The following is a 20,980-nucleotide window of genomic DNA, read 5'->3' as shown; positions in this document are numbered from 1 at the left end:
ATTCTTCTTCCTTTAATCTTTTGAACTCCAGTTTTTAGTAATGAAAATCATGTCTTTTGTTTATTTGTTTTTGAGTTGTTCATCTGCTTCGTCTATCTCTATTCTTCTCATCATCGTGAACTAAACCATCTAAGGGCTATGGCGTAGCGAGGTTATAAAACGGTTATAGATTCCATATTATAATAGTGTAGAATTGTTATCGTTCTTGCCACTTTGTTTAATTCAAGTCTATATTTAATGCTTGTATAAGAGTAGCTACCTTGTGCATGATTCGTACTTCAATTTAATGCTTGGAAAATATTAGGTTGTTAGTGGGCGTGATTTGAATTACTATAATACATTCTTAGCTAGATATAGATAGGTTGTTATAGAATCGTGTGTATGCTTCTGTGTTCATTGCTTGCCTTATTTTTAGGAGTTAAGATCGAGAGATAAAACTTTGGCATAGGCTTAGGTCGCTAGATGCTTGAGAGAGGTTTAATGATACGATCAACGTGATTACTGTGATTAGCAAAGTGTGAATGATAATAGTCGTGCGTAATTTCCATGATCTTTACTTCTCTGTATCCGTACAACCCGTTTCTCTCTGTTTATTTATTTACTTGCTTGTCTATAAATTTTTTTTTTCCATTCAACAACATTTTCCTAAGTTCTCTTCGTGCTAGTGATATTTGAATCTTTAATTTAGCTTAGTCCTCGTGGGATCGACTCGCTCTTGCGAATTACTAATTTTGCGACCACGTACACTTGCGTGTGCGAGAATTACGTAACAAGATTTTGGCGCCGTTGCCAGGGACTAAGTCATCAATTGAGATTCAATTCACTAGTTTCAATTTGAACTTTATTTTAATTTTGTTTCTCGTCTATTTTCGTGTTTACTTGTGAAGGTACATGCGAAAGGACGGTGAATCAAGTCTTCTTCCAATCAATCTTGAGATAGAGAAAGCGTGCAAGCAAAACAGAAAAGAGAAGAAGCAATACATCGAATAATTGATCATGGCTGAAGAAGAGAAACCGCTCCTTGACTACGTTCTACCCACCACTCATGGGTATCGCTCAACCATAGTCAATCCAGCCATTGATGGGAACCGGGGTTTTGAGATCAAGATAGGAACGATTAATATGATTCAACAAAATCAGTTCTCAGGAGCCCCAAGCTAAGACCCGAATGAACACATCGCGAACTTCAACGAATTATGCAGCACGTTCCAGATCCATAACGTTGCCGCCAACGCTACCCGTCTTCGTTTGTTCCCATTTTCGCTTCGCGACCGAGCGAAAGCATGGCTGAATTCCCTGCCCGCCGATTCTATCAACGCATGGGACGGTCTGTGCAACACCTTCCTAGCAAAGTTCTTTCCCTTTGAGAAGACTGCTCGCCTGAGAAACGAGATCCACAGTTTCGGGCAATGGGATGGAGAATCGCTTCCCGAAGCCTGGGCGAGATTCAAAGTGATGTTGAGGATATGTCCCCACCATGGGATCACTTTACCGGTCCAGCTCCAGACATTCTATTACGGACTCCTTACATCGACAAAAACATTGGTTAACACCGCCGCATGAGGCACAGTACTAATCAAAACTCCATCGGAGTTCCATGCCCTTCTTGAAGAACTAGCACGCTCCAATGAGCAATGCCCGGTGGAGAGGAGACTCATGAAAGCCGGTTCCGCGACAGCACAAGCGGCTACGACTGACAGCGAAGCAGGAGTATTGAAAGAAGTGCTGACTCAAATGGCGGATCTGAAGAAGCAGTTTCAAGAGATGAGAGCTACTGCCAACGTCGCACAAACCATACCTGAGCAGTGTTTTTGGTGTACCGGGCCGCACTATACCGACGATTGCCCTCATGCAAACGATGTTCATCCCGAGAACGCCAATTACGTGGGAAATTATAACAACCGGCCCTCATTTCAGAATGCCAACAACTACAACAATGGAGCCCGGAACAATCAATACAACCAAGGATGGAGAGCACCTCATCAACAATAACAAGAAGGCTTCCTTCAGAACCGACCTCCTTCTGTGTTTCAAAATCAGCAACAAAGGCATCACCAACACGAGTTCCAACCTCACATCAACAAAACAACCCGCCCCTAAGGATAAGCTGGAGGAGTTGCTCACATCGTTCATCGCCACGTCTCAAACGCAGATCCAGAATCAATCAACGTAGATCCGAAACCTTGAGACGCAAATGGGGTAGCACAAGCTCTCAACGTGCGACCGCAGGGCACCCTTCCGAGCAACACCAATGTCAATCCGAAGGACCATTGTAATGCGATCACTCTTCGCAGCGGGTTGGTGATCGACAACTCCAACAAAGGGAAAACTAAAGCCGAAGGTGAAGTAGCATCATCAACAATTCCATCATCAAAGATTGCACCACCACCACCAATGCCCGCGCCTATTCCCGTGCCATTTCCTCATCGACTCAAGAATGCAAAGCTCGACAAGCAATTCGGGAAATTCTTGGAGATGCTCAAGCAACTCCAAATCAACATCTCATTCGCCGACGCCGTCGAGCAAATGCCGAGCTATGCAAAGTTCTTGAAGGACATCTTTTTCAAAAGGTGTAGGATCGACGATTGTAGCACTATCTCTCTCTCTGAAGAGTGTAGTGCGATAATCCAGAGAAAGCTCCCTCCGAAGCTGAAAGATCCGGGGAGTTTTCACGGTGTCATGTGCCATCGGAGATCTACATTTCGAGAAAGCCCTATGCGACCTGGGAGCAAGCATTAATCTCATACCGTTTTCCGTATTCCAAAAACTTGGCATTGGCGAGGTAAAACCTACACGGGTCACGCTCCAAATGGCGGGCAGATCCATCAAGCACCCCCGAGGGATAATCGAAGATGTCCTCGTCAAGGTGGACAAGTTCATCTTCCCCATGGATTTCGTGGTACTCGACATGGATGAAGATAGGAATATTCCCATCATCCTAGGAAGACCATTCCTAGCCACAGAAGGTGCACTGGTCGATGTTCAGAAGGGAGAGCTCAAGCTACAAGTGCAAGACGAAGAATTCGTCTTCAACGTCTTCGATACCATGAAGTACCCAAAGGTGAACGATGATTTTCTGAGTAGACGTTTGTGATACGATCATTCCTGCCGCCCTGAAGAACCCCTTGAGGTATGCATTCTGAACTCAAGTGAATTTGCTGATAATATTGTTACATGTGCAGCTCTAGAGTACGCGATGTACATGGACGGGTTCGAAGCCAACAAGAGGAGATATTTCGAGGAATTAGGGGCAAGTTCAAAACTGGTCAAGCCATCCATAGAGGAACCCCCAGAGCTCGAGCTAAAGGAGCTGCCTAGTCACCTTCGCTACGCGTTTCTTGGAGAGAAGAAAATGCTACGTATCATCATCTCTGATCACCTTAACACCGAGCAAGAGGACATATTGTTGCGAGTGTTGCGGGCCCATATGCATGCGATTGGATGGACTCTTTCCGACATCAAAGGAATAAGTCCATCCTATTGCATGCATCGCATCCTTATGGAAGACAATGTCCGGCCCTTCGTAGAGCATCAACGAAAGCTCAATCTGGTAATGAAAGAAGTGGTGCACAAATAAATTCTGAAGTGGCTTGACGCCGGAGTGATCTACCCCATCTCTGACAGTTCTTGGGTCAGCCCGGTCCAGTGTGTCCCGAAGAAAGGCGGAATAAAGGTGATACGGAACAACAACAACGAGCTCATCCTGACGAGAACTGTCACCGGTTTTAGAATTTGCATGGATTACCGGAAACTCAATGCCGCTACCCGGAAAGATCACTTCAATCTCCCCTTCATCGATCAAATGCTCGATCGGCTCGCCGGCCACGAGTATTACTGCTTTCTCGATGGCTACTCCGGATACAACCAGATCGCTATAGCGCCCGAGGACCACGAGAAGACGACATTCACATGTCTGTACGACACCTTCGCTTTTCGACGAATGCCCTTCGGCTTGTATAATGCACCAGCGACATTCCAGAGATGCATGATGACCATTTTCTTGGACATGATCGAGCGCACGATCGAGGTATTTATGGACGACTTCTCTGTCTTTGGTTCCACTTACGATGTGTGTCTCGAGAACTTGTCCAAGGTTTTAGATCGATGCGTAGAGATAAATCTCGTCCTCAATTGGGAGAAGTGTCATTTTATGGTTAAGGAGGGGATCGTTCTAGGCCACCGCATATCATCACAAGGGCTGGAAGTTGATCGAGCGAAGATTGCAACGATTGAGAAGTTACCCCCACCTATCTCAGTCAAAGGCGTGCGGAGTTTTCTGGGGCATGGGGGGTTTTATTGGAGATTCATTAAAGACTTCTCGAAGATCACAAAGCCTCTATGCGGCCTCCTCGAGAAAGACGCAAAATTCATCTTCACCAACGAGTGCATGGAGGCGTTCAACACACTCAAGGAGAAGTTGAGCACGGCCCCGGTAATAGTCGCCCCTGAGTGGGGTGAGCCATTCGAGATCATGACTGACGCCAGCGATTTCGCCGTTGGAGCAGTCCTTGGGCAACGAAGAGGAAAGGCGTTCCACACGATATACTACACCAGCCGAACCCTCAACGAAGCTCAGATCAACTACACCACCACATAGAAAGAGCTCCTCGCCGTGGTTTTCGCCTTTGAAAAATTCCGGTCCCATGTCATCGGCAATAAGATCATCGTCTACACTGACCATGCGGCAATCCGGTACTTAATAGAGAAGAAAGATGCAAAGCCAAGGCTCATTCGGTGGGTTCTCCTTCTTCAAGAGTTCGATGTGGAGATAAAAGACAAAAAAGGAATAGAGAACAACGTCGTCGACCATCTCTCGCGTCTTGAAGACTTCACGCACGTACCCGATCGAAGCACGCCCATCGACGACTTTTTCGGGGACAAGAAAGTAATGGTGATTGAAGCAAGAGCAACGCCATGGTATGCCGACATCATCAACTTCTTGGTGAGCAATGAGATGCCACCAGACTATAATCACCACCAAAAGAAAAGATTTCTCTCCGACGCGCGCCGATATTATTGGGAAGAGCTGATTCTCTATCGACAATGCGCAGATTCGATAATCCGAAGGTGTGTTCCCGACGATGAGATTCCTTCTATTCTCAGACACTGCCATTCTCTAGAGTGCGGAGGACATTTCGGGCACAACCGCACGGCAGCAAAGCTGCTTCAGAGTGGCTTCTTCTGGCCAACCTTTTTCAGAGACTGCCGACGTTTTGTGGAGACATGTGATCGTTGCCAAAGAATGGGGAATATCTCCAACAGGAACGAGATGCCATTGAAAAATGTTCTGGAAATAGAACCGTTCGATGTGTGGGGAATCGACTTCATGGGACCATTTCCATCCTCATACGGCAACAAAAATATCCTCTTCGCGGTCGACTATGTATCAAAGTGGGTCGAAGCTAAGGCTTCTCTAACAAACGACGGGAATGTGGTGCCAAACTTCCTTAAGCATAACATCTTCACAATGCACGGCACACCACGAGCGATCGTGAGCGACAGAGGCTCTCACTTCTGCAACCGCCAATTCTCTGCGCTCCTTGCGAAGTACACTGTTACCCACCGGAAAGCTCTGGCCTACCACCCGCAGTCCAACGGCCAAGCTGAAGTCTCCAACCGAGAGATAAAGAAAATTTTGGAGAAGACGGTGGGAAGCTCATTGAAGGACTGAGCGCACAAACTCGACGATGCATTTTGGGCATACCGGACAGCCTTCAAGACCCCGTTGGGAATGTCGCCATACAAGCTCGTCTATGGCAAGGCGTGCCATCTCCCCGTGGAACTCGAGCATAGAGCATTATGGGCAATGAAATTCCTCAACTTCGACCACAAGGTATCTGGAAAACAGAGACTCCTCCAACTCAACGAAATCGACGAGTTCCGCTTAGACGCATTCGAGAACGCGGGGATATATACAAGGAAAAGACAAAAGCATGGCACGACAAACATATCGTACCAAAAGAGATCAACCTGGGACAACAAGTCCTTCTTTACAACTCCCGGTTGAGACTCTTCCCCGGAAAGCTCAAGTCAAGGTGGTCCGGACCATTCACAGTCATATAAGAATTCTCATCGGGAATGTTCGAGCTCGAAGGCATCAACGGCGGGAAATTCATGGTGAACGGACAACGAGTGAAGCCGTACTATGGAGGAGTATTTGAAAACGAGAAAGTCGTGGCGTACCGGAACAGCACCGAATAAAACGTGGTACCCCGTCAAACTATTGACGTTAACTAAAGCGCTCCGTGGGAGGCAACCCACGTTTTCTTTCGCATTTATTCTTTTCAATTTTCTTTTTTTAGGTCTTTTTTTTATTTGAATTCGTGTGTGTACGTCTTGAATTTTTTTTTCTTTTCTTTTCTTCTTGGTTTTCATGTTAAAAAAAAAAAGCGCCATCGTCGCGGCGCTATGAAAATCATGGCGCCGAAAAATAAAAACCAGAAACAGATAACGCTACTAAGCGTTCACTGTGGCGGCGCGACAAAATGACATCGCGGCGCGATAAAGATCTGCGCGCCGTGATGTTTCGAAATTTTTGAAAAATCTGCGCGGATTTAAAAGACAAACTCGTTTTTTTTTTTCATTTTTTCAAACTCTTTCATTCTCTCTCACTTTGTGCACGAACCCTAATCCCCTTTTTCTCAAAATTTCAATTCTCAACCTCGTTTTCACCCGATTTCGACACGATTCATTCCTACTTTGTGATTTGAGACTTTATTCACTCTCTTATAAAATGGCTACATACTTACAAATCTCATATTATTATTATTATTATTATTATTATTATTATTATTATTATTATTATTATTATTATTATTATCCACATTCTCCACATATATCTTTATTTCCCACCTTTTCTTAAATCCAAATTAGTTGAAGTGAATTTTCATTTTTATAGTTCCAAACCAGGCTTAATTCCCCATAATATCAATTATAAATTTACTTTTAATATTTCAACCTAGCCTGGTGATAGAAGAGACAAGAGATATAGAAGTAGCTTATGCTTTAATATTAACGTCCTTTAAATTTGTAACAATCTCATAATTATTCATTAATCTCTACACAAGTCTGAAATAATGAAAATGTACTCCTGAATGTTTGAATATCACGGCGTACATCTTAATTAGCTAATAGAGCTAGTCTCCAGCCCGAAAGATATCACCTTATTGACTTACATATTTCAACTCCTAAACCAAACGAACGATCATAAAAATTAAAAAAAAAAAAAAGGTACATACAAGAAATCAAAGCATAACTATTTTAGTACTGATAATTAATGGAAATATTGCACTGTCTTCATTAAAACACCCCTCCTGCAAATTCATGTAATTTATTTTTTCTTTTGAATTAGCTGCTCAATTATGTGTACGCCAAGGACGAATCAGTGGCATGACGGAGAATTTCATGAGTCCAACTTTGCAGTGGAAGCCGTTGCTTTCGCCGCAAGCAAAGTAGTAAGGCTGCCATTTATCGAGCACAAACTCGAAACCCTCACCCACTCCTTGAGTCGCGTTGGCCAATCTCACGCCCTTTTTCATATCGCAATTCACAAAACTTTTGTAATCAGGAAGCTGGTACACACTGTGGGGGTGCGAGTCTTTCCCGACCGGCGGATCGTATTTGAATACTACACCAAATTCAATTAAAAATATATTAAAAAAAGGCATGTTATAGAACTGATCAGCATTTTCAATTAGTTTTGAAAGCAATGAACCTTATGAATCTACAATTAAGTAAAAGAAAATATAATTAGTCCTTTCCGAACAGAGCCAAAAAATTCATAAACAACTTGAATATGGATTGCTAAAATTAAGAAATATATGGATGAAAGTGTGTAACTACCTGAATATGAACATGGATACTAAATAAACTTCCGATAATGATAATTATGTTGGTTTTTCTTACCTAGGATGTCGTTGAGGTAAAACGGGCCGTGATTATAAGCCCAATTAGCGTAGCTAAAGTTGAAGCGCCAGTGTTCGGAATCGCCAACGACGATTTTGTTGAGATTTTGAGGAGTTTGGGTGGTGTTGTTCAAGTGGTGGTGACGGGACCACCATGTCCAACCGCGGTGCCTCGTACGCCACTCCGTGTAATTGAACCCGAACCGCCAATCCCGGTTCGCCACACAGCTTACGGCCATCGAAGCCAATAGCAAAACGGCCAAAGAAGTGGCAGTTGAACTACGTGCCATGATTACTCACTCAATTGCCTGATTTGAGACTGGATATTTACTGTGAAACTTATTAGTGTTGGTGTTGAGTTGAAATGAGAGTAAATAAGTTCTTTATATAGGCAAGGTTTTTATTAGTGCAAAATGACCAAAACTTCTGAAAATGTTTGTATTGGGTTGGTGTCGTAATGAAGACCTAATATATTGTGTTGAGTTTAGTTCTACGCTTGTCAGTGCAAAAAAGCCAACATTGACGCTCTCAAAATTGGGTTGGTCAGCGTGTGGGTGAATATAAAACAACATTTTGTTGACTATTTTTTATTTGTGATTCTCTCCAACTATAAAGTCAAAGCTTCCTCGTATTTTTTTGTGTCTACACTTATGAATGCGAAGGTAATAATATTGTATATCATACACGTGTTTTTTCTGCAAAGATGACGTTTAATAGCAGAAGATAATAATATTCAATTTATTCCACTTATATAATGGCAGAAGTTTTAACAAAGTAAATTTCACGTCCTTATTATGCAAAGATGACGTTTCTTCTTTATTTTTCTTCCCCATTCACTAATATTTAACTGTACCTTAGTTTAGGGACGCTAAGCGTTATGAACTTATAGATTTACAAGTAGCTAAAATGGACACTCATGCAGTGGCGGAGCCAGGATTTCAATTAAGGGGGGGCAAATTTGATAAATATTTTTGAGGAGGGGCATTATTGAAAAAAAACTTACAAATTTGGGTCAAAAACATAATTATTAATAAAATTTAGGGGTAAAATTATAAAAAAATATAAAAATTTGGGTCTAAAAAATAATTTTCAAAAATTGAGGGGGGGCATTGGCCCACCCTGGCCCCCACCTGGCTCCGCCTTTGCACTCATGTGATCATGAAATTGGTCGCATTCATGAAATATCCCTCACGTTAGGTTTTAGGTTCATCACTTCATATATTTTACATTTTATAAACTTAAAACATTTGTAATCATATAAATAACCACTTAACATGGGGCAATTAAAATAAAATCCAAATTATCATTTTTTTTGTTTTAAAAATTTAGGTTTTAAAATTACCCTCCCGATCAAATATCAGTCGCACACCTTCATTTTCTTTAGCCCCAAAACTCAACCCCAGCTCTGCTTCTGAGAAAGAAAAAGCCTTAGTTCTGCTCTGAGTCGCCGTCAACAAATCACCAACTGAACTGAGTCTGAATGAGTCGCCTCCATGTTCGTCACCTTCGGCTGTGAGTCTGATCTCAGATTTTGAATATATGATCTCGGAAATGTGCATTAGTCATGCTGACCTCCCCGATTCGTCATCAGAGAAGACGAACCAGGTTGATTTACAAACGCACAAATTTAACGCCAAAAAATGCACGAACCTTCACTTTGGTCTTCTAATGAAACGCCATGATCGCAAGAACCTTCAATCCAAACCTCCTCGCTAGCGCGACGATCTCCAAATAACTCTGCCAATTGTAAACCCTAGGCCGATCCCTCTCGAGCAGTCCCTATCATACTTCGAACACTACGCCTTCCACTATCGCCGTCACCAGAGTCATCGTGGCTCTGAGGCTCCATTGAGAGCCACTGTGCCTCTGAGGCTTCACTACTCGATCCGCCCCGCTAAGAGAGTCTATCAAAGTTGACTTCCCTGACTCGCTCTCTTCCGCGAGTCCAGTTTGATTGTGACAATTAATATGATTACTTGTTATAGTTAATCAGATTAACGGTGGCGCGTTTCTTAGACCCGCTCTGGAACAGCAGAAAGTCCCATAGCCTCCACTTATTTGACGAAGAGCGTGATCTCTTCGTAGATCCGGCGACGACATCGACCTTGACGGCCATCATCCAACCGCGTCGGAGGCAGATTCGGCGACCGTCCACGCTCGAGTGCTTCCAACGGCCTTACTGTTGATGATTATAGCACCTTAATAACCATATTAGTTGCGGAATTAATTAATTACACGAATAAGAACTAATTAATATTAAGGTTATCTAACAAGATCTAGATTTACTTATTAATTATTCAGGAAAGAAATATCAAGCAACCAACAAGTATAGTTTAAAGATTCAGATAGACTCACATAATTTGGCTCAGCTACAGAATCAACCCTTAGGTGAGAGAACATTTACCTTTTTTCAAGAAGGCTGGATTCCATATCTGTAAATCAATTCCCACTCGAACATTGTTCCGAAACTCCCAAGACATAAGCTGTGATTAGCATGATAGTGGTCTTTTTAGCGAGTGAGTCAAAGAGCGCGGTAACATGATCCAATGTCCATGATCACTTCATGATTTAGATCAAGTCTCACTGTGACCATCATTAACGATCTCGATTACTGTGTCGTAACGGTCTTTAAACGACACATCTACAACCAAGATCTGTCCGGGTCGTACACTTACCACAAGCGTAGAATGCTTCCACATATATGATTTCAGATTCAGCTATCCAAGCATGAATCAATCATCGACCAGTTTTGGTTCACCGCCCAAGTTTAGATGCCGAGCACGTGACTCAGTTGATACGGAGACTATGAATTGATGAATGTTTGATAAATCTTAATGTATAAGAAATAACGCATTCGATTCGAATAAATTATAAATGACAAAATTTATTTTATTAATAATTTTAACAAGAATTTACATAAGCATCTTCTCGTGGGCAAGAATTCCTACACTAGTACAAAAAAGACTTTTGGGTACGACTTTTTTCGCACCCAAAAGTCAATTTTCGCACCCAAAGATATCTTTAGGTGCGACTTTTCCGCACCCGAAAGTCCGCACCTAAAAGTCTTAGGTGCGAAAAGTCGCACCCAAAACTCTTGACTTTCGGGTGCGACATTTAGGTGCGACTTTCCGCACCTAAAGTCGCACCTAAAAAGTCACCAAAAATTAAAAAAAAAATGGCGGCTTTCAGGTTTGTTCTTATCTCCGTCGCCGCTCCTCGCCGCAGATAAGAACAAACCTGAAAGTCGCACACACACATATACACACACAGAGAGAGAGAGGGACTGGTCGGAGGCTCGGGACTGGTCGAAACCCGCAAATGGTCGGAGGCTCGGGACTGGTCGGAGGGGCTGCAGCGGAGGGGCTGGTCGGAGGGGCTGCAGCGGAGGGGTTGGTCGGAGGGGCTGGTCGGAGGCTGAGAGAGAGAGAGTGTGTGTTAGAGAGAAGGGGGGGGGGGAGACAAAGTGAGGATGAGAATCTAAGAGTGACAGGGAGGGATTACCTAGCCGGAGAGAGATCACGACGACGGAGCTCGGAGTGGTGGCGGCGACGGAGCTCGGAGTGTGGTGGTGGTCGGAGAATTTGTAGGAGAGAAATCAGAGAGAGAGAGAGGCGAAATGAAATGTTTTGGCTCGGATAGAATGAAAACCGAGCAAAAATTTGATTTATATAAAACTTTGAATTTGGGTGCGACTTTGTCGCACCCAATGACACTTTTGGGTGCGACTTTGTCGCACCCAAAGACCTGTGTCAGTACTTTTGGGTGCGACTTTGTCGCACCCAATGATTTTTGTAAAAAGAGGGGGAAAATTTGACCGCGAAAAAATTTGGACATTTAGGTGCGACTTTGTCGCACCCAATGACACTTTTGGGTGCGAATAGTCGCACCCAATGACACCTTTGAGTGCGGATTTCCGCACCCAATGATATTTTAACCAAAAAGAGGGGAAAGTTGGCCGCTAAAATGTTTTCAGTCTATGGGTGCGACTATGTCGCACCTAATAGTTTTGATAGACTTTTGGGTGCGAAAAGTCGCACCCAAAGTTAAAAAAATCAGCGAAAATTTTCATATGCTTGTTTGAGTTTTGGGTGCGAAAAATCGCACCTGAAAGCCTTATTTGGTGCGAATTTTGGGTGCGAAAAGTCGCACCCGAATGTCTTCCGCACCGGAAAACAGTATTTGTAGTAGTGCTAACACTTACCACGCCTCGCTGAACTCAAAAGCGAAGTCAGTGTTTGTTTAGAGTTTGGTATGGCAAAAATGGTAGAAATGAGAAGGGATTTGAGAATCGTTTGGTATTCTGCTTGGCTAAGGGCTTAATAGGAATAATGAAATAATACATGATCAAATTGGCTATTTGGTTAAATAAACTAATAGTTGGCCTACAATTTTACAAGAGGGGCCTAATTTAGGCTAAATACCTAAAGCGCCCATATATTAATTTTTGGGATTCATAAGCAATTGCTTGATTTTCCAGAGGGTTTAAACCGAAAATATATGATTCAAAGCATACACAAGAGCAAGTTAAAAAAATATAAAGAGGAAATTGTTAGGAATCTCAGGTTGATTGATTTTGAGTGTTTATGATGTCGTGTGTATTAACGTGAGATAGTCACACATTTATTGTATGTATGAATGAACATGTGTTTATATATGAGTTGGACTTTTCCACTTGACACCAATCGATTTAAAGAAGAAATTTAACATGGATTGTGTATGTGAATAAATATGTGTTTATATATCGATTGGACCTATACACTTGACATAAACTGGTTTTAAGATAGAATTTAACAATGTGTTACTTTATTTATTTATTTATAATTGATTTTCAGATGAAATCCCACGATACTCAATACATAGAAGAGAGAGGACAATTGGTAGAGCTCAAATATATGAGCGTACACATTAGGGGAAATAATTGACATATTCTCATCGAATTCCATGAAACACAATTTTTGCACTAATTTTGAAAGAAAAAATGACGAAAATTGGAAAAGTCGATGAAAATCAGAGAAGAATTACAATTAAATGAAAAATATGTCTTTTGTTGAATGCAAGTGTCCCAACAACAATTTTTCATTGGACGATATTTAGAACCTTACAAAAAGACTATTATTTTGAGATAAAACAAGAGTATATGGTGTAAATAATGGTCCATTCTGATTTTTTCAGTAAATACTAGTTTTTACAAGTCTGTATAATTACAAAGTTTTTATTTTTAGTATTTTTTTATGGATAATATTCATTTTCAAATATTCTTCCACAAATTTATCCGCTCTATTCTTTTTCTTTTACGTAGTTATTAAAAATTATTGCCTCTAGTCAAATACACCCTCGAACCAAAACCTCTTTTTGGTGCTAATGTTTGTTATATTTTTTGTGTCTTCATGTTTTTCTTTCTTCTCTTATTACGCTCAAATTTTTCAATTTGTGTACACATTTACACTTTTATTTGAAGGACAATCTTGTATACGTCTTCCTTTTAGAGAGACGTATTTTTAGAAAATTTAAAACTAGTGGATAGATATCTTTCTAATTATTTTGTTTAGTATTTTTTTTTTCTTTCAATTTTCCGTATAATTTTCTCACCTCAGGCATTTAGACCACCAAAACCCTTTTTTTTTATTTTTTATTTTTTTGAAGGAATCCTCCAAAACCTTGTTGAATATATATATATATATACCTCGCCCTTTTTATATTTGTAACTAAAACTCAAATTTAATTTCGGACACTAAATATTTTGATATCTGAAGTTTCTAACCGTGCCACGTTTCCTAGGATATTTATTTATTTGTTTTTATTTCCGTCCCAAAAAAATTATATGAATAGAATGATAAACTCGCCACGATTTTCATTTCCAACCCTTCTTCTTCTTCGCCTCTGAAAAGCTTCGAAGCTGCGACAATGGAGAGAGCGACTCTGCTTCGCTCTTCCCTCGCTTGCAACAGGCTCTTCGCGCTGCGCTCTTCAGCCACAACCAGGCACGCTTTCTCTTCTCTCTCTCGCTCTGGCCGCGGCCATGGCTGTGGCTCTTCTTCCGCTCCGAGAACGAGACCTCACCGGTTGATTCCAGGCTTCGCTGGACGGTCTCTGATTGGAAAGAGCCAGAAATTGATTCCGCCAACTCCTTCGTTCTCGTCTTCTTCTCACCGGCGACTCTCCTCGCTCTCTGCGCGCGCCGTCGCGACTCCGGCTCAGTCTTCCTCAGGTTCGCGCACTCTCCGATTCTCGAGAAACCCTAGGGTTGTTATTTTAAAGTTGAAGAAGTTTCTTGATTCAGGATATAAATTGTTTTTATGATATATTAATGTATTATCTTTCTGTGTGTATAGAGTTCGTTGGAGTTAGTGACGAGGTCGCGGAGAAGCTCGGATTCGAGAAAGTCTCGGAAGAGTTCATCGGAGAGTGCAAGTCAAGAGCTGTGCTTTTGAGACACAAAAAGACCGGAGCTGAAGTCATGTCGGTGTCAAATGACGATGAGAACAAGGTTTTCGGGATTGTTTTTCGGACACCGCCGTGAGTAACCTTGCCGAACTTTTAAAACCATTGTTACTTGCGATTTCTACAGATAATGTCAGTGGAGTAATCAATTCAAGTCGCGCCTTTTCATGTGTATTACAGATTGAAATGAACGATGGGTGAAATCTGAGTTGTATGCTTTACATTTTCAGTGTGTTCTTATTGTTGATTTGCAATGAATAACAGCTGCGCGATGCATTTTTTCAGGGGTAGTGTACATTGTTTTAACTGATTGTTGATCAGAGCTCTTGTTTGTGATGTTCATATAATATCAGGAAAGATTCAACTGGTATTCCTCACATATTGGAACACAGTGTGTTGTGTGGGTCAAGAAAGTATCCTTTGAAGGAGCCATTCGTTGAACTATTGAAGGGCAGTTTGCATACGTTTCTGAATGCATTCACATATCCTGATAGGACATGTTACCCGGTTGCGTCGACCAATACAAAGGTAAGACCAGTTAGGTTATCGGTTGGTGTTCAAACTTCAAAATTTTGTTATTTCATACTATAATATCGAACAATGTTCGTGGGCCCGAGTCATGAAAAGTCTATCAAAGAAATTTATTAAAATGGTGGGGTTGTTTCGTTACAGGATTTCTACAATCTCGTTGATGTATATCTGGATGCTGTTTTCTTCCCTAAATGCGTGGAGGATTTGCAGACATTCCAACAAGAGGGTTGGCATTACGAACTCAATGATCCTTCTGAGGAGATTTCTTATAAAGGTATCTTTGTAGATGTCTAACATTTACATGCTTGCTTTGTTCAGAGTTCAGGTTTAACTTGAAGCTTGTTAAAATAAAAGAGAGAAAATAGTACTTCCAAGTGTAATTTCTGGTTTTATAGATAATGGAATTGTTTGTATACGTGGGTGAAAAATGTTTTGTTTAATTTTAGGGGTTGTTTTCAATGAGATGAAGGGAGTGTACTCCCAGCCAGATAATATATTGGGACGTGCTTCGCAACAGGTAATCTTTATTACATCTACAATAGCTTCTATGAGTGTCAGGTGGTGTATTTATTGAGTCTTTCTTTGTTCCCTATTTTTCATTTCTGTAATAGGCTCTCTTTCCGGATACCACCTATGGCGTTGATAGTGGAGGCGATCCAAAAGATATTCCTAAACTGACATTTGAAGAATTTAAGGTTTGTGGAAATCTTGTGGAAAATCCTTATTCTATTGGGCTAGATATTGTATACTTTTGATTTCCCCAGTTTGGGCTAAAATGTCTTTGCATTTTTTGTTTCTTTTCCTTTTTGGAATTATATCTTTGTAATTTCAATTTTCAGACAGAACTGACAGAAATTTAACTTCAGAATGAAAAGACAGTCCATCAATGAATGTACTCATTGCTTCCAACAGAAGTTGTACCTGTTTTTTAATCCCTTTATAATATAAAAATACAGGAGTTCCATCGTAAGTATTACCACCCCAGCAATGCAAGAATATGGTTTTATGGTGATGACGATTCAACTGAGCGCCTGCGCATCTTGAGTGGTAATGCATGAACTTCTTACCTCCATATGCTGTGTGGCTAAAAATACTTGATAGTTTAAATATATATTTTTTTTAACAAATCTATAGCATATTTCAATTTTTTTTATGTAGCGCATAATGATTTTGTAGCTTTTATGTTATGGAAATTTATGGTTATGACTGATAATCAAAGAGGATGGCAACTTACCTCCTGTTTCTTTTGCTCTCCGGTCAGAATATCTGGATCTGTTTGAAGCTAACTCGGCCCGTAATGAATCGGGGATTCAACGGCAAAAGCTATTTTCAGAGCCTCTGAGGATTGTTGAGAAATATCCTGCTGCTGAAGGGGATTTGAAGAAGAAGCACATGGTATGCCTTAATTGGTTGCTCTCAGAGAAGCCATTGGACTTGGAAACAGAGCTTGCCCTTGGATTTATGGATCATCTTATGTTGGGGACCCCTGCTTCTCCACTGAGGAAAATCTTGCTAGAGAGTGGGCTGGGAGAAGCCATTGTTGGTGGTGGTATAGAAGATGAGCTACTTCAGCCTCAATTTAGCATTGGGTTAAAAGGTGTATCAGAAGAGGACATTCCAAAGGTTGAAGAGTTAGTAATGAGCACACTCAAAAAGCTAGCTGAGGAAGGATTTGAAACAGAGGCTGTGGAGGCATCTATGAATACTATTGAGTTCTCTCTCCGGGAAAACAACACTGGATCATTTCCTCGTGGCTTGTCCCTGATGTTAAGATCCATCGTAAGTGATTTGTTTAGTGAGTATAAATTTCCTTAGTTTTCTTGGGTTACATTATTACCCCATCAAATAGTATTGTTACATGTTTTGGTTGCCTTTCTTTTATAGGGAAAGTGGATATATGACATGGATCCATTTGAACCGTTGAAGTATGAGAAACCCTTATTGGCCCTCAAAGCCAGGATTGCAGAGGAAGGTTCTAAAGCAGTGTTTTCTCCTCTGATAGAGAAATATATTTTGAAAAATCCTCATCTTGTCACGATAGAAATGCAGGTATTTATCTCTTCATGTTTCTAGCTAATGGATTCTGAGAAACAAAGCAGTTTTGGATATTAACTAAGCAAGTATATACGTCAGCCTGATCCAGAGAAAGCTTCTCGAGAAGAAGCGGCTGAGAAAGAAGACTTGGAGAAACTTAAAGCAAAGATGACTCAAGAAGATCTTGCTGAGCTAACACGTGCTACACAAGAACTACGACTTAAACAAGAAACACCTGATCCACCAGAAGCTTTAAAAGTTGTTCCAAGCTTGTCCCTACAGGACATTCCAAAGGAACCTATACACGTTCCCATAGAGGTTAATGTCAACCAAAACCATTTTATTCTGATGTCTTATTCATACTTGTTTACTTTTGGATTACATGCTGAAGCATAATCGATCGATGCAGATTGGAGATTTAAATGGGGTCAAGGTTTTGAAGCATGATCTTTTCACCAATGATGTGCTATATACAGAAATTGTTTTCAGCTTGAGCTCGCTGAAGCAAGAACTCCTGCCCCTAGTTCCTCTTTTTTGGTATGATTCATCTCCTTGTGCTCACCCTGATAAAAAAAAAAATCGTTCTGTTTCTCATGGGAATCATAAGTAGCGATTGAATCAATAGGTCAACCAAAATTAAATTGATGTCAAGAAATAAATTATCCTCTTGGAAGATTTATCGAATGGCATCTTAAATTTCTAAATGTGAGTGAAGGGTATTGAATGTCTAATGTGACGGATAAAAAATGATAGTGATTTCATCCAATGTGACGCTTGTCTCCAGGAACTAAAGCAAGAACAATTACACTGCAAATTGAAGAAAGTTAATACTTGATTAAAAAAAAAAAATAGAATGCTTGAGCTATTGATAAAAATCATATAATTTACTTCACAGTCAATCGCTGCTGGAGATGGGTACAAAAGATTTGTCCTTTGTGCAACTGAACCAGCTGATTGGGAGGAAAACTGGTGGAATCTCAGTTTATCCATTAACATCTGCCGTTCGGGGCAAGGAAGAACCATGTAGACATATAATAGTCAGAGGCAAAGCCATGGCAGGGCGTGCTGAAGATCTATTTCACCTGGTATTTAGCTTCAAACTTGGGAAATTACTTTTGATGCTTTGCTATGTCGGTTGAGCTGAATTATTCAAGTACTGCTCATCTTTTGAGCTGTAGGCCATTTTGTGTTTTAAATTCTGTTTTACATCTTATTTGAATAATTTAAGAGGGTTCCACACATAAGAAAGTTTGGATGATACTTCTGCTTTATTTTATCACTTGAATCTTTGCCTGAGTGTTTATTTCTGCTCATTTTGGTGTTAAATCCATAATTAGTTTAAAAAGGTGGTATGCATTTGTGCTTCTTGTGGATGATGCTTTTTTTGTTGAACCATAATTAGTTTAAACCATCATTGCTAAGAATGGCAGTAACTGCAAGTAGTGTTATCATTCAGATGCATTCCTCTGATTCCATATCTCTTCGAAGGATTTTATTTTTCTTTGTTACTCAAATGTGAGAAGGTGATGCATTTTGAAATCCTAGTCGAGACCTTTCTACTTCACCCTTTTATTCGTTATTTTGTTTCCTTTTTCTTTTTTCTTTCCTTTCTATTCTGATTAGTAGGTGTTTCTTATGGATTGAATCCAAGGATTTATGCAATTATGTAATGATATTGCAGGTTAACTGTGTCCTTCAAGAGGTTCAGTTTACGGACCAGCAACGGTTTAAGCAATTTGTTTCACAAAGCAAAGCAAGAATGGAGGTATGAATTTGACTTGTATTTGAAAATCTTCTTAACCTGGGCTTTTCATTACTTAATCTCAGCAAATAATTCCTTCGGCTTTTCCCCATCCAGAACCGTTTAAGAGGCAGTGGCCATGGGATCGCAGCTGCGAGGATGGATGCAAAGTTGAATATTGCAGGATGGGTTTCCGAACAAATGGGTGGTGTCAGGTTAGGCTTAGATTTCCATATTTACCATATTCTTTGGCTGATATGCCCAGAGGGACATTCATGTATCATGTTTACTCCATCTCTATGACAAAATTAAGCAAGTCTGGTTTCTTCATTTTGACAAGATAAGTTATATGTGCTTGGTTAAAGTTTCAGTTTCCATTTTATCTCAATCGATTTCTGAGGTCGGATTTTCAAGTAGACATGGATAGTCATTAAGTTCATCTTCTTGCAGCTACTTGGAATTCCTTCAAACTCTCGAAGAGAAAGTTGATCAAGACTGGGAGGGGATTTCGTCGTCCCTCGAAGAGATACGCAAAAGCTTATTGGCTAAGAATGGATGTCTGGTAAACATGACCGCAGAAGGGAATAATCTGACCAGCGCAGAAAAGCATGTCAGCAAATTTCTCGATTTGCTTCCGACCAGATCACCTTATGGAGCAACAACTTGGAACGCTAAGCTTTCCTCCGAAAACGAAGCAATTGTGATACCGACCCAGGTGGATTTACTATCATTCTCACTGCACCAGTAAATCTCCTCTGCTTCCTGTTACTAATTTGTACTTGTCCGTTTTCTCTTTTGGGAAATTTGCTTCTACAGGTCAACTATGTTGGAAAAGCAGCTAATATCTACGACACCGGATATCAGCTGAATGGAAGTGCATATGTTATTTCGAAACACATCAGCAACACATGGTTGTGGGATCGTGTTCGAGTTAGTGGTGGAGCTTATGGTGGTTTCTGTGATTTCGACACTCACTCAGGTGACACATAATGGGTATTAAATAATAAATGAAAATATCATAAGCTGCTTGATATGTTTGAGTCTTGACATAATTTCACCTTTTTTTTTTACTCTAGGCGTGTTTTCATTCTTGTCTTACCGCGATCCAAATTTATTGAAGACGCTTGACGTGTACGATGGAACTGCGGATTTTCTACGTCAAATGGAAATGGACAATGATACCCTTACAAAAGCTATTATCGGCACCATCGGGGATGTTGATTCATACCAGCTTCCAGATGCCAAAGGTTACAGTAGGTAAGAAAAATGGCAGATTTTCTTCTCCACCACCGTTCCTTGATCGGTAAGTTCTAGGAACTAAATCGTCATATGATAACGCATTTAACTTTTCCCCCACGTAGTTTATTGCGACATTTATTGGGAGTCACAGACGAGGAAAGGCAAATGAGACGCGAAGAAATATTATCAACTAGGTAAATAAATTCAAATGAAATCCTCAACGCTCCTCCGTTCCCATGTAACATTCATGTTTTTTTTTTTGGGCACAGCTTGAAGAACTTCAAGGAGTTTGCAGAGGCACTCGAGTCGGTGAAGGAAAAAGGGGTCGTGGTCGCTGTGGCATCACCGGACGATGTTGAAGCGGCAAATAAGCAATGCAATAATTTCTTTCAAATAAAGAAGGCGCTTTAAAAATTCCAAATATTCTGCTAGAGATTAAAGCGAGGCATTTTTGGTAACACTATTTTCTATCATTGCCGTTGGACATGCCCTACTATTGCTTACTCTTTAGATGAAGAAAAAAAAAAGTTATTTATTTTAGTTTATAGATACTGAATTGAATAACAGAGCCACCATTCCCATTCTCTGACCAATGATTATTTGCACCTTACTTTTCCATATTCAACTATTTATACATGGGCTTATTCTTGATTTATTTTTATTATCTTGAGTCATAAAGCTGCTGCTTTTTTCTCAACGAATCCCAGGTAATGATTTGACCTTTTCCGTACTCAGATTGGTAATAATATATATATATATATATACATGGCACTAGCTTTTTTTTTATCAGGGTATATGGCACTAGCTTTGATTTACCAACTTACAGGCTTGTAAACTTTGTTGGTCTTGGTCATTAGCAGTTTGCTCAAGTTCTGACTAAATATTACGAGTTAATGAGGTTTAACAAAAAAAGGTTCACCAAGTTAAAAGACGTCCATGCTGAAGTGAGGAGAGGATAATAAGTATGGTGCTCATTTGCCATCCACGTGGACCACATACAGAAAATGGAAATCTTGACCTTTGGCCAAAACATGAATCTCGGACTTTCCATTACTTTGTCCTTGTCCACTAATTTCCGAAACTGTAAGGG

The 20,980-nt window shown here is 40.6% G+C and overlaps 3 protein-coding genes across 3 annotated transcripts; 2 read left to right on the top strand and 1 right to left on the bottom strand.

The window, feature by feature from the left end:
• The first annotated feature begins 5,731 nt into the window (after positions 1-5,731).
• LOC149389305 (uncharacterized) lies at positions 5,732-6,201 on the top strand. Its single transcript, XM_089622605.1, has 2 exons — positions 5,732-6,002; positions 6,095-6,201. Exons 1-2 carry the CDS (start codon positions 5,732-5,734, stop codon positions 6,199-6,201), a joined length of 378 nt encoding a protein of 125 aa, XP_089478731.1.
• Positions 6,202-7,025: 824 nt separating this feature from the next.
• On the bottom strand, positions 7,026-8,316 carry LOC149389304 (uncharacterized). The gene is made up of 2 exons (XM_089624175.1): positions 7,906-8,316; positions 7,026-7,627 (listed from the first exon to the last, which is right to left on the bottom strand). The coding sequence occupies exons 1-2, from the start codon at positions 8,192-8,194 to the stop codon at positions 7,356-7,358; spliced, it is 561 nt and encodes a 186-aa protein (XP_089480301.1). The 5' UTR covers positions 8,195-8,316; the 3' UTR covers positions 7,026-7,355.
• A 5,433-nt stretch (positions 8,317-13,749) lies between these two features.
• On the top strand, positions 13,750-20,505 carry LOC149389303 (presequence protease 1, chloroplastic/mitochondrial-like). The gene is made up of 19 exons (XM_089622836.1): positions 13,750-14,112; positions 14,237-14,420; positions 14,699-14,873; positions 15,018-15,150; positions 15,323-15,393; positions 15,488-15,571; positions 15,833-15,923; positions 16,138-16,655; positions 16,761-16,925; positions 17,010-17,228; positions 17,320-17,447; positions 17,806-17,995; positions 18,592-18,675; positions 18,769-18,866; positions 19,102-19,366; positions 19,468-19,630; positions 19,728-19,908; positions 20,013-20,084; positions 20,160-20,505. Exons 1-19 carry the CDS (start codon positions 13,809-13,811, stop codon positions 20,299-20,301), a joined length of 3,267 nt encoding a protein of 1,088 aa, XP_089478962.1. The 5' UTR covers positions 13,750-13,808; the 3' UTR covers positions 20,302-20,505.
• The last annotated feature ends 475 nt before the right edge of the window (positions 20,506-20,980 follow it).

Source organism: Urtica dioica, chromosome 8, assembly GCF_054948205.1.
Source record: "Urtica dioica subsp. dioica isolate 48M chromosome 8, U.dioica_male_clone48M_v1_H2, whole genome shotgun sequence".
In the NCBI taxonomy this organism is placed as follows: domain Eukaryota; kingdom Viridiplantae; phylum Streptophyta; class Magnoliopsida; order Rosales; family Urticaceae; genus Urtica; species Urtica dioica.
This window is presented reverse-complemented; position numbering and strand designations above follow the sequence as displayed.

Bases quoted from the DNA above. Each gene is read 5' to 3' on its own strand.
- LOC149389305 (XM_089622605.1), top strand. From the start codon at position 5,732: ATGTCGCCATACAAGCTCGTCTATGGCAAGGCGTGCCATCTCCCCGTG. The intron at 6,003-6,094 runs GTTGAGACTCTT...TCGAGCTCGAAG, and splicing joins GTCCTTCTTTACAACTCCCG to GCATCAACGGCGGGAAATTC.
- LOC149389304 (XM_089624175.1), bottom strand. From the start codon at position 8,194: ATGGCACGTAGTTCAACTGCCACTTCTTTGGCCGTTTTGCTATTGGCT. The intron at 7,628-7,905 runs GTAAGAAAAACC...AATTTGGTGTAG, and splicing joins TTACCTCAACGACATCCTAG to TATTCAAATACGATCCGCCG.
- LOC149389303 (XM_089622836.1), top strand. From the start codon at position 13,809: ATGGAGAGAGCGACTCTGCTTCGCTCTTCCCTCGCTTGCAACAGGCTC. The intron at 15,394-15,487 runs GTAATCTTTATT...TTTCTGTAATAG, and splicing joins TGGGACGTGCTTCGCAACAG to GCTCTCTTTCCGGATACCAC. The intron at 17,996-18,591 runs GTATTTAGCTTC...ATGATATTGCAG, and splicing joins CTGAAGATCTATTTCACCTG to GTTAACTGTGTCCTTCAAGA.